Source organism: Stegastes partitus, unplaced genomic scaffold, assembly GCF_000690725.1.
Source record: "Stegastes partitus isolate 25-593 unplaced genomic scaffold, Stegastes_partitus-1.0.2 Scaffold683, whole genome shotgun sequence".
Classification (NCBI taxonomy): domain Eukaryota; kingdom Metazoa; phylum Chordata; class Actinopteri; family Pomacentridae; genus Stegastes; species Stegastes partitus.
In genome coordinates, this window is record NW_007578414.1 from 231,588 (window position 1) to 244,778 (window position 13,191).

The 13,191-nt window shown below is 40.5% G+C and overlaps 1 protein-coding gene across 2 annotated transcripts in view; it reads left to right on the top strand.

The window, feature by feature from the left end:
• Positions 1-12,248, top strand: part of asrgl1 (asparaginase and isoaspartyl peptidase 1) — a 20,027-nt gene extending 7,779 nt beyond the window's left edge. Inside the window, exons 4-7 of one of the 2 annotated variants that reach the window (XM_008290559.1) lie at positions 6,550-6,671; positions 9,372-9,482; positions 10,031-10,170; positions 11,900-12,248. In XM_008290559.1, the coding sequence (XP_008288781.1) occupies positions 6,550-6,671; positions 9,372-9,482; positions 10,031-10,170; positions 11,900-11,986 (460 nt within the window). In that variant the 3' untranslated portion in view covers positions 11,987-12,248. Of the gene's footprint in view, positions 1-6,549; positions 6,672-9,371; positions 9,483-10,030; positions 10,696-11,899 lie in introns of those variants that run through there. The other variant, XM_008290558.1, reaches the window with a different exon arrangement.
• Positions 12,249-13,191: the final 943 nt, after the last annotated feature.

Sequence of the window (13,191 nt, forward strand, 5' to 3'; positions counted from 1 at the left end):
TATTATTCAGATCCCTTGAAATTAGTTATTGAGAAAATGCAGCGTCTATACTATTCCAAATGATTCTGCCATGCTCTAGTTCTACCACACTATCAACTGAAAACAGATGAAGCAGTTGCTCTCAACAACTAGTCAACTGCAAGTCATCGAAAACTGAAGCAAAAGAAAATCTAAATCAAAAAGTACAAGGACTTCCATGCTGTGAAAACTCTCAAGGGCCGCGATAAGAAGCCAAAAGTGACTGTTACACTGTCAAGCATTAGTCTTGTGAGAGTCCAAGAAGAATCCAAGCATCACCACCAAACCATCGTGATGAATCTGAGCAGTTTTGACTCTAACATCTCAGTCAGACACTTAAGCAGCCACTGAACTGGTCTCCAACAACAACCAAAGATCCCCCTTCTTAAAGACAGGCTGAGGAGTATTTCAGCCAAGAGGCCAGGTATCTTTGTCAAATCACGAGAATGGCCCTGTCCTAATCATCGCACCTATAATGTTAGGGTGAAGTTTAGGATTAGGCCAGTAACATATTGACTTCTATGACCTCTCATACTACCCTGGTCCAGGACAGTTTCAGCATTTCATGTAGATGGAAGTAAAATCAATGATGGCTGCAGAACAACAAAGTTACATTTTAAACCATGACTCTAACTTAATGATAGCTTTAGTCTGTGTCAGCTGGATGTGTAAATAGGCACCAGATTGCCGCTGAGTAGTTTGTGCGACGCTCATGTGATGTTTTGCCTTTGACAGGAAGTGGAGGTTATGCTGATAACCAGTCGGGAGCTGTGTCAACTACAGGCCTCGGAGAAGCCAACATGAGAGTCACACTGGCCAGACTCATCCTGTTCCACGTGGAGCAAGGTAACACACACACACACACACACACACACACACACACACACACACACACACACACACACACACACACACACACACACACACAAACAGGTTTTTAGGTCTGTTTCAGGCAGCCAAGGATCCATTTCTTTCAAAACATGATCCTTGGACTAACTGCTAACCAATGATTAAAAACAAAAGACAACAAAAAACGCAAACTGTTCACCACTGTGTTTACACAAATGAGTTCAGGATGTATCCATGTCAGCAGTCTTTTCTGCAGTCACTCCTCTCAGTAGATACAACAAATGCCCATATGTTTTAAAGAGGATGAGATGTGTAGTTAGTGTTGGATTTCCTGTTACAGAAAGAAAACAACAACGACCTCAGGCCTTCTGCACCAAACAAAGTGTTAATTGAAGTTTAAAGCACAGATAAACAGTTTGACCCGTGCTATCAAAGAATATATTTACACACGTGCACAAAATTGTTGGTACTTTTTATTTATTATTACTTTCGTCAGATTCAAATTATTTCTGTGATCCTTGTGGGTTTTTCTTTCATTAACCGAGGGGTACCAACAATTTTGTCCACATGTGTACACTATTGGCATGTTCCCTGTTCCCAGGTCAGTCAGCAGAGGCTGCCAGTGATTTGGGCCTGGCCTACATGAAGTCCAGGTTGTCGGCGCTGGGTGGGGTGGTGACAGTGGACCCACAGGGCCAGTGGGCCGCTCGCTTCTCCACACACCAAATGTCCTGGGCTGCAGCCCAGAAAGACACACTGCACTACGGCCTGTATGTCGGGGAACACTTCACCCAGGGCATTGATGAGCCTCTGTTACAGGGAATTTAACTCCTGAGATTTATATTTTCAACAGTGTAATTCTGTACTGTGCAACCAAAAAATCAAGTATATGGATCGTAGTTAATACGAATACAAATCAAATACTCTACAGTTGAAGGTGCTCTGACAGACAGTCGTTGTGCCATTGATTAAAACTGTCTACACACCTTAGCATATGTATAATCCAACTCCATAATCAAATCACCTCCAATAGAAATCTACAAAGTACACTATATACAATACATTGTTGGCCAGACGTGGCCACTGAACAGGTCAAGGGGGTCTGGTAGTGTAGTTCCTATACTTTGTCCCTAAAGCGGCAAAAAAATAATTTGTCGTTTTTTTAATCTTGTTTGAAGAAGTACACCTGACAAACATATTTCTGGTGAATATTAACATGAAGACAATTCGTTCTAACAAATTCAGTCAAATGTACAAAAATGGAAATTCCTTAAAACAAAAGTTATTTTTTGAGCTTGAAAGCAGAATGCGTGGCACAGTAGCCTTAAATAAATGAAATGTTCACATCGTAGGGTTCTCAGCCCCATTCCATGGCCCTGTGGCCATCCGTGATCCATGACTTAATGTTTTTATTGGTTGATTGAATCTATAGTGGTAATCCTAAATACATTCTGTAGCTGTTTCAACCACAATTGTTGCACACTTCCCTCTATCTGTCTATCGAGACTGACTGCTGAATGTATCCTCTTTTGTCTGACTGCATTTATAAACCAGTTCTGACCTGATCTGTTCAGAGTGAAGTGTTAGTATTGTGTTGTAGTTTCTTTGTTATGATTCAATGGAAAATTGATTTTACATGACACTGTTCTATACAGCAGATAATTTCTTTAATCAACAATCTAATAGTTGATCAACAGAAAAAACAATCAACAGCTGTTTTTGAAAAAAGCTGCTGATCTGAACCTCGTCACAGAGAATCCTTGTGACGTTTTGTAGCAGCGTTGTACTGTACAATCAAACACTTCCATCACTCAGAGCCTGGCCTAGTATTTGTGAAGTGCTGCTGATCAGATGATGCTTGTTAATGCTGAAGCTCTGTGTTAGGAAAACACTGATGAGGACAATAAATGCCTTTGATCCCTGGACAGTGTGTGTTTCATGCTTCATTTCCCCATAAAGTCTGTGTGTGGAGGCGCGCTCATGTGTTAAGCCCTGGCAGCATGTGTTCCATTCACTAGATGGTGCTGTTTGAATACAAATCAACCCTTAAAAAACCTCAACGCACACATGTGTGAACTGTACAATGAGGTGATTCTCTGTTAAACTTTGACATTTTGTTTTGTAGTGAAACAGACAAACTATCTAGATGCCTATCAGGTTTCTATAAGTGGTGGTTCTGTCCTTTATAACAAATCCTTGCAGGTTCACGAGGGCGACAGACACAAACATTGTTCTGTAAAAGTGGACCTGAGACATCAGCTGCACATGTTCATATTGTTGAATTATGAACTTCAGCAACATGCAGCTGTTAGAAAATGAATCAATACATTAAACTGTACCTGCTGTGCTCGCATTACTGCTGACAGAAAGCATGATGTTTCTCTGCTACCTAATGCAAACAGAATTATGAAACACATTTGCACTAAACTTCTTTAACTTCTCTCTCTGTGCCTCTGAATTATACAGGGTCAGTTTCTGTCCTGACTGCACCAGTGTACTTCCATGCAGATTTTTCTGTTAGATCAGGTGTTGACATGTCTATAACAGATTTTTGTTACTATGAAACAACAAGTACTGGAAATGAAGGAAAAAGGCTTTTCCAAAACACCACAGCAACCTGTATTGCCATGAAATCATGTTGTTCTTTGACATGTGTAGGATGTCAAACTGGTCCTCCAAAAGGGACACTTGGTAACTAAATGCTGTTCCAACTCATTGAAGGCGTATTTCTTTTTATATTTTCCACAAAGTACTCACAAGTTTTTGCCTCTCAGTTTGCGTTTGGTCTTTTCTTCAGATGTGGTTACCAGTGTGCATGTGTGTGTACTCCCATCATTAAAGTGCAGGAACTGGTCTGACAAATGTCCAGCTGATAGAAATCCCTGATTGGGGGTCTTACATTGTGAATGTGTGGGGGTTACAGGATGAGGCTCAGGGTACAGGACTTCTCTGACTGGTCAAGTATTCTAGCATTTTCCGCAGCACTGTTATACACATAACATTTTCACACATTTCATTGGAAACTTCAGATGGTCCTTTGATACGTCAGCTGAATTCTTTTTATAATCTTTATTAAAGAAAACACAAATGACTATTCTCTAGAGGAGCTTGTATCTCTGAAAATTTCTTGGACATTAGTTCTTGAGAAATTACATTTCCTGGACCTTTTTCATGTTTTGAAAGCTCTGAGTCAGTTTACATTTTAAATCTGGATTCCAAAGCAGACTCCTCTGGTGAAATTTGAGTTTTTCACCTTGTCAACATGTCCTTAAAGCATTTTTTACAAGTCAGAAGACACATTTTGAGCAAAAAAAAAAAGTCCTCATCAGGGCTGAGCATTTTCACCTTCAAACTGCAGTTTACTGACGACAGTCTCATAAACACACATTCAGACTTTCACAGTTTCATACATTAAAAAATTATAGAACCAAAACTTGCAGGTTGGATTTTCTAAATCATTCTTCTTCTTCTTCAGAATCTGTTTCTGGTTCAAACATGTACGGTCGAATTACAACGTTACAACTTGCTGTTGTGTAACACAGCTTAGTTTTACAGTTTGAGCAAAGTTTCTGGTGAGCTGGTGTGCTGAGGTGCAGTGAGTAGGAAGGAGTTAGCTGAGTGAGAAGCAGGGACAACGTAGAGCTGCACATTCATGAGCCAGCAACGGTGTAGAGTTACATCTCAGCCCTTTTATTGCAGAAAGGGAACACTTTCATGGGAAAAATGTTTCACTGCATAACCTCGAGACACAGATGAGATTTCAGGGGTTTAATCAATGACTGGAGGGAAACTTCTACAAGAATAGGTCACTTGGAAGAATCTTGCAGAAAGACTGAACATCTGATGTCCTGGATCAATCTTATTTGGCACCAAAGGACCTGACCCAAAGGCCACTGGGTGTCTTGCTTCTCTACCTTCCATATGACTTGCAGCTCAGAGAATCATCCCACACTTTCAGACAGAGCACTGATGAGCCTCAGTGACAATCAGACTGCTCCATAGAAAGCTGTGCTTTGTCGTCTACTCTCTGCCACTTCTAACAGATCAGTGAAATCTGACCTGCGCCTCCTCACCTCTCTGCTTTGCCATGTTTGCATTTTCATGTATATGAAACACACATTTGCTTAGACGTGCAAACCCAATGTCTACACTATGTATAGAAACGGTCCTGCTTGTGGAACATCTTCCCTTCTGAGAAGAAATACATTTCACAGTTGAAAGATTTCGCTCCTCTGTCTAAAAAAGAAATAGTGATGTCCCACTGCTGCATGATTACTAATGCAGATAAAGACAATAAATACCTTTATCCCTGTGCATTGCATGTTGCTGCCTGACTTGCCCATGAAGCCTGTGTGTTGAAGTGCACTGATGTGTGACCTCAAGCTTTGACTGTATACATTAACCCAGCAGACTGACTAGAGGGCACTGTTTCAGTAAATATTAACATACCCAAAACACTAGTGTTCTGTGACCTTGTTGGACAGATTTTCTTGTGTTCTCAAATTTGCATCCATTTTGTTAATCTTTTAAGAGCTATGTAAAGAAGGGTGCATACATGTGGTTATTTCTTTAACACTATCAAACGGCAAAAATCGCATCTAATACCATTAGGAAGTATCAGGTGGCTGGAGGGATCCAGACAGAGCTCAACTTCAAGGAAATGTCCCTGCCTGGTTTAACGTTCACAATGTCTAGGAGCAAAGTGAACATAAAAAATGAAATGGTCATCGAAAATGTCTAAGTTTTACGCATTCTGTCGATGGTTGAAAGGAAATTAATAACATAAACTGGGCAAAAGTACTCCAAGCAATTGCTTACACAAAAGAATGTGAACTAAGATTGAGATTGTATGTAAATATCAAGCTGAAGAGCTAAAGAATGAAGCCAACAGATGTGCCAAAAAATGACGTTCCTCAAATGTCCACTTGAGGCTGACCATCCATCCATCCANCATAGTGACATTGTGCACCAAAAGGTACTTTTTCACTGCAAAAGCCTAACCCAGGACACATTAACTTTTTAAAGAATTAAGTCTGTGGTTTCACTGGTGGAATCAGAGTCTTTGCATGGTGTTACACTGAGCATTTTGTAGTTTGTGGCTGACAGTAATCAGAATTGAGCAGTCCAAGACATTTTACAGGCAGTGAACCAACTACAAAGTCCAGGCTGTGATAGAGAACAACATTCAGAGGGTATTTGAGATCGTTGTGCTTTTGATTTATTGTGCTTTTTGATTAATTTGCTTAATCTTCTTGGGGCTTTAGCGCTGCTGTGGAAACACTCACAATGTGCTGGAGGAACTTTTACCTCGGGGACCGTTCCTGGACATTAGTTCTTGGGAAATTAAAGTTCCTGGAACTTTTGGTGGAAAAGCACCAGCACTGAGCACACAAACTAACGGTGGTAAAGTGGATTATGCAACAGAAGTACACTCAAAACTTCTGTAGATGTTTGTCAGCTTTTTCCTCTCTGACTCTGTTCCATCATTGGAATTCATTGTTACTGCTGTGAGTCTCAGCTGCACGCTCTGCAGAAAAACAAGCGATAGACGCTACACGACCACTTTTTTAGTCTTCAGGATGTGACCTAGTGCTGTAAAGGATTTTCTTGGTTCAGTGTTCCTCATATGAAACTGGTCATTTAGTGTTCTTTAGAATAAAATCTGACTGTCTTTTCGTGCAGGGGGAAGATGGGCACAGTCGGAGCAGTGGCAGTCGATAGTGAGGGCAACGTAGCTTGTGCGACTTCCACCGGTGGAATGTTAAACAAGATGGAAGGACGGGTCGGCGACACTCCCTGCATAGGTCAGTCCTCACATCTGTGGTCTGGAATCATATACAGTCAAGCCCAAATGTATTCATACCCATGCCACATTTAGATTTATGGTGAATATTAACAACTTGACCACTGCTTTTCTTATGACTGGAAATGACATAAACAAGTGACAAAAGATGGTAAGACACTGTGTTAGAGTTTTTTGTAAAACTTTTTCACTAAAAAAACAAAGTCCTATATTATTCAGATCCCTTGAAATTAGTTATTGAGAAAATGCAGCGTCTATACTATTCCAAATGATTCTGCCATGCTCTAGTTCTACCACACTATCAACTGAAAACAGATGAAGCAGTTGCTCTCAACAACTAGTCAACTGCAAGTTATATCGAAAACTGAAGCAAAAGAAAATCTAAATCAAAGAGTACCATGACTTCCATCCATCATCTATACACCACTTAACCCTCACCAGGGTCGCAGGAGTCTATCCCAGCTGACTCAGGGCGAAGGCAGGGGACGCCCTGGACAGGTCGCCAGTCTATCACAGGGCTACACTTAGAGACAGACAACCAAGGACACTCACATTGACACCTACGGACAATTTAGACTCACCAATTAACCTCAACATGTTTTTGGACTGGGGGTGTAAGCCGGAGAACCCACACTGCACGAGGAGAACATGCCAACTCCACGCAGAAAGATCCCAGGTGTCCTCACCAGGACGTGAACGTTCTTGCTGCGTGGCAATGATTCTAACCGCCGCTCCACCTTGCAGCCCACAAGGACTTCTATGCTATGAAAACTTTCAAAGGGCGCGGTAAGAAGCCAAAAGTGACCCCTACACTGTCAAGCATTAGTCTTGCGAGAGGCCAAGAAGAATCCAAGCATCACCACCAAACCATCCTGATGAATCTGAGCAGTTTTGACACAAACATCTCAGTCAGACACTTGAGCAGCCACTGAACTGGTCTCCAACAACAACCAAAGATCCGCCGTCTTAAAGACAGGCTCACCAAAACTTGTCTAGCTTTTGCAGCAGTTAGCGAAGTTGAAAGCAAACATGGATTTGATTAGAGACACAGGAGCATGATTTTTGTTTGGTGAAAGAAAGAGAGCAGCATTCAACCCCGTGAACCCCCCATGATCAAGCGTGGTAGGAATTAAATGCTGTTGAGGAGTTTTTCAGCCAAGAGGCCAGGCATCTTTGTCAAACCACGAGAAAAGACAATGACATGAAGAGTTGGAGGAAAACATCAGGCAGTCTGCAGAGGAAACTGAAGACCAGAGTGATAGTAAGGAAGCCTTAAACCTCTAAGACCTGGAGATCATCAGATAGGAGTGAAACAAAATCCCAGTGGAGGCCCTGCTCTTGATTAATAAGAAAAAGTACAAATAATTTTTGACATGGCTTTGTTGGAAAAAAGAAAGTTTGTCATTTGCATCTATAACTCAACGTCTTATCATCTTTTGTCACTTGTTTTTTTTTTGTCATTTTCTTCCACAGTAAAACCTGCTGGTCACTAAGTCTTCACTGTAAATCTAGATTTGGCTGTTCCTGTCTTCCCAGTGTGTTAACCTTTGACCTGAAGAAGTTTTATGTATATGGTCAGTAAGCGGAGCGCACATGGTTAATGTTTGACTGTGAGCTCTGTACTTTCCAACACAAACTCGCATTGTGTCGACTCGTGTGAGATGATGTGTGTTTTGATCCTTTATGAAGAAAAAAAATACAACACATATTTGTTCTGAGTCTTGTCATGACGGCTTCCAATTGACGTCAAGTGTGATACTGAGCAATTCATATTCATTCTGTCAGAGGTAGACAGCACTGACTGGCTGATACTAATGACCTAATGCTGCATGAGTAATATGCCAGAACCCCAACTGTAATTTCAGAAAATAAGTGTACACTGATGTGACAGTGGCTAAATCATACTCCAGTTTAGTAAACAGCAGCAAATGGATTTTGGCCTGCGTGTCCAGGCCTGTCTAATCTGTCACTATCAGTAAATGACTGATTACACTGTCATGACTCAGTGGGCAGATTTCAGCCTCACTTTATGAATCAGACATCTGAATTAAACAACAAAGGTAATAAAAAGTTGGGAAATTCGATTTATGTTGAGGAATTGTCATTAAAGATACAAACTCATAGAGCATCGAAACAAACATTTTAGAGCAGCTGCTGTGTCTCTGGAACTGGAATCTTACTAATAATACATTCCTTTTTTTTTAATGAACCTCTTCTGTCTAATGTATTATTCTTCTATAATGATGGTGACTTTGGAAGCCAACATTTTCACGCTCTCACAAGACAGCCAAGATCAGGGCAATGCAGTGTCAGTGTGTGCCTCATGTTGTTAGTGCCTAGTGTGTTAGCGAAAGCATTACTCTCCCATCTAGTGAAATAGATGTGTAATTGCATCCATGTACGCAGGTATGAGAATGGCCCTGCCCTAATCATCGCACCTATGGTGCGAGGATGGAGATTAGGATGAGGCCAGTAACACATTGACTTCTATGACCTCTCATACTACCCTGGTCCAGGACAGTTTCAGCATTTCATGTAGATGGAAGTAAAATCAATGATGGCTGCAGAACAACAAAGTTAAATTTTAAACCATGACTCTAACTGATAACTTTAGTCTGTGTCAGCTGGATGTGTAAATAGGCACCAGATTGCCGCTGAGTATAGTTTGTGCGACGCTCATGTGATGTTTTGCCCGTGACAGGAAGTGGAGGTTATGCTGATAACCAGTCGGGAGCTGTGTCAACTACAGGCCACGGAGAAGCCATCATGAAAGTCACACTGGCCAGACTCATCCTGTTCCACATGGAGCAAGGTAACACACACACACACACTCACACACACACACACACACACACGTTGAGATGTGTAGTTAGTGTTGGATTTCCTTTTACAGAAAGACAAAAAAAAAAAACGACCTCAGCCCTTCTGCACCGAACAAAGTGTTAATTGAAGTTTAAAGCACAGATGAACTGTTTGACTCATGCTATCAAAGAATATATTTACACATGTGGACAAAATTGTTGGTACCCCTCGGTTAATGAAAGAAAAACCCACAACGGTCACAGAAATAACTTGAATCTGACAAAAGTAAAAAAAATAAAAATTCTATGAAAATTAACCAATGAAAATCAGACATTGCTTTTAAAACGTGGTTTAACAGAATTATTTTAAAAAATAAACTCATGAAACAGGCCTGAACAAAAACTTTCATTGCTTCATTTTCATTGAATTTTTATTTATTATTACTTTTGTCAGATTCAAGTTATTTCTGTGATCTTTGTGGGTTTTTCTTTCATTAACCGAGGGGTACCAACAATTTTGTCCACGTGTGTATACTTATGGCATGTTCCCTGTTCCCAGGTCAGTCAGCGGAGGCTGCCAGTGATTTGGGCCTGGCCTACATGAAGTCCAGAGTATCGGCGCTGGGTGGGGTGGTGACAGTGGACCCACAGGGCCAGTGGGCCGCTCGCTTCTCCAGCCACCAAATGTCCTGGGCTGCAGCCCAGAAAGACACGCTGCACTACGGCCTGTACGTCGGGGAACACTTCACCCAGGGCATTGATGAGCCTCTGTTACAGGGAATTTAACTCCTGAGCTTTCTATTTTCAGCAGTGTAATTCTGTACTGTGCAACCAAAAAAATCAAGTATATGGATCGTAGTTAATACTAATACAAATCAAATACTCTACAGTTGAAGGTGCTCTGACTGACAGTCATTGTGCCATTGATTAAAACTGTCTACACACCTTAGCATATGGATAATCCAACTCCATAATCAAATCACCTGCCATAGAAATCTACAAAGTACACTTTGAAGTTTTTGTATTGCAAATACATTGTTGGCCAGACGTGGCCACTGAACAGGTCAAGGAGGTCTGGTACAGTGTAGTTCCTATACTTTGTCCCTAAAGCGGCAAAAGGTGCTTTTGTTGTTTTTTTTTTATCTTGTTTGAACAAGTACACCTGACAAACATATTTCTGGTGAATATCAACATTAAGACAATTCAGTCAAATGTACAAAACTGTAAATTCCTTAAAACAAAGCTTGAGACCAGAATGCATGGCACAATAGTCTTACACACGTGGACAAAATTGTTGGTACCTCTCGATTATTGAAAGAAAAACCGACAACGGTCACAGAAATAACTAGAATCTGATAAAAGTAATAATAGATAAAAATTCTATGAAAATTGAACAATGAAAATCAGACATTGCTTTTGAACCGTGGTTCAACAGAATTATTTTGGAAAATAAACTCATGAAATGGGCCTGGACAAAAATGATGGTAACCCTTGAAAAGACTGAAAATAATGTGACCAAAGGGACATGTTCAATCAAGGTGTGTCCTCTAATTAGCATCACAGGTGTCTGCAAACTTGTAATCAGTCAGTCGGCCTATTTATAGGGTTACAAGTAGTCACTGTGCTGTTTGGTGACATGGTGTGTACCACACTAAACATGGACCAGAGGAGAGAGTTGTCTCAGGAGATTAGAAAGAAAATGATAGACCATCATGTTAAAGGTAAAGGCTATAAGAGCATCTCCAAACAGCTGGATGTTCCTGTGACCACAGCTGCACATATTATTCAGAAATTTAAGATCCATGGGACTGTAGCCAACCTCCCTGGACGTGGCCGCAGGAGGAAAACTGATGACAAATCCAAGAGACGTATAATATGAATGGTAACAAAAGAGCCCAAAACAACGTCTAAAGACATTCAAGGTGAACTCCAAGGTCAAGGTACATCAGTGTCAGATCGCACCATCTGTCTTTGTTTGAGCCAAAGTGGACTTCATGGGAGACGACCAAGGAGGACACCATAGTTGAAAACAAATGTTAAAAAAGCCAGACTGGAATTTACCAAACTGCATGTTGACAAACCACAAAGCTTCTGGGAGAATGTCCTCTGGACAGACGAGACAAAACTGGAACTTTTTGGCAGTTACAGAAATTTGATTGCAGTGATTGCCTCAAAAGGTTGTGCAGCAAAATATTAAGTTAAGGGTGCCATCATTTTAGTCCAGGCCTGTTTCATGAGTTTATGTTTTAAAATAATTCTGTTAAACCACAGTTCAAAAGCAATGTCTGATTTTCATTGGTTAATTTTCATAGAATTTTTATTTATTACTTTTGTCAGATTCAAGCTATTTTTGTGACCATTGTGGGTTTTTCTTTCATTAACCGAGGGGTACCAACAATTTTGTCCACGTGTTAAATAAATGAAATGNGCCCAGAAAGACACGCTGCACTACGGCCTGTACGTCGGGGAACACTTCACCCAGGGCATTGATGAGCCTCTGTTACAGGGAATTTAACTCCTGAGATTTATATTTTCAACAGTGTAATTCTGTACTGTGCAACCAAAAAATCAAGTATATGGATCGTAGTTAATACTAATCAAATCAAATACTCTACAGTTGAAGGTGCTCTGACAGACAGTCGTTGTGCCATTGATTAAAACTTAGCACTTAGCAACCTTAGCATATGGATAATCCAACTCCATAATCAAATCACCTGCCATAGAAATCTACAAAGTACACTATATACAATACATTGTTGGCCAGACGTGGCCACTGAACAGGTCAAGGGGGTCTGGCACCATGTAGTTCCAATAATATTTGTCCCTAAAGCGGCAAAAGGTGCTTTTGTAGTTTTTTTTATCTTGTTTGAACAAGTACACCTGACAAACATATTTCTAGTGAATATCAACATTAAGACAATTTGTTCTAACAACTTCAGTCAAATGTACAAAAATGGAAATTCCATAAAACAAAAGTTATTTTTTGAGCTTGAAACCAGAATGCGTGGAACAATAGTCTTACACACATGGACAAAATTGTTGGTACCCCTCGATTATTGAAAGAAAAACTGACAACAGTCACAGAAATAACTTGAATCTGACAAAAGTAAATTCTATGAAAATTCACCAATGAAAATCAGATATTGCTTTTGAACCGTGATTTAACAGAATTATTTTTAAAAATAAACTCGTGAAATAGGCCTGGACAAAAATGATGGTAACCCTTGAAAAGACTGAAAATAATGTGACCATAGGGACATGTTCAATCAAGGTGAGTCCTCTAATTAGCATCACAGGTGTCTCCAAACTTGTAATCAACCAGTCGGCCTATTTATAGGGTTACAAGTAGTCACTGTGCTGTTTGGTGACATGGCCTGTATCACACTAAACATGGACCAGAGGAGACAGTTGTCTCAGGAGATTAGAAAGAAAATTATAGTCAAGTATGTTAAAGGTAAAGGCTATAAGAGAATCTCCAAGCAGCTTGATGTTCCTGTGACCACAGCTGCACATATTATTCAGAAATTTAAGATCCATGGGACTGTAGCCAACCTCCCTGGACGTGGCCGCAGGAGGAACATTGATGACAAATCCAAGAGACGGATAATACAGATGGTAACAAAAGAGCCCAAAACAACCTCTAAAGACATTCAAGGTGAACTCCAAGGTCAAGGTACATCAGTGTCAGATCGCACCATCCGTTGTTGTTTGAGCCAAAGT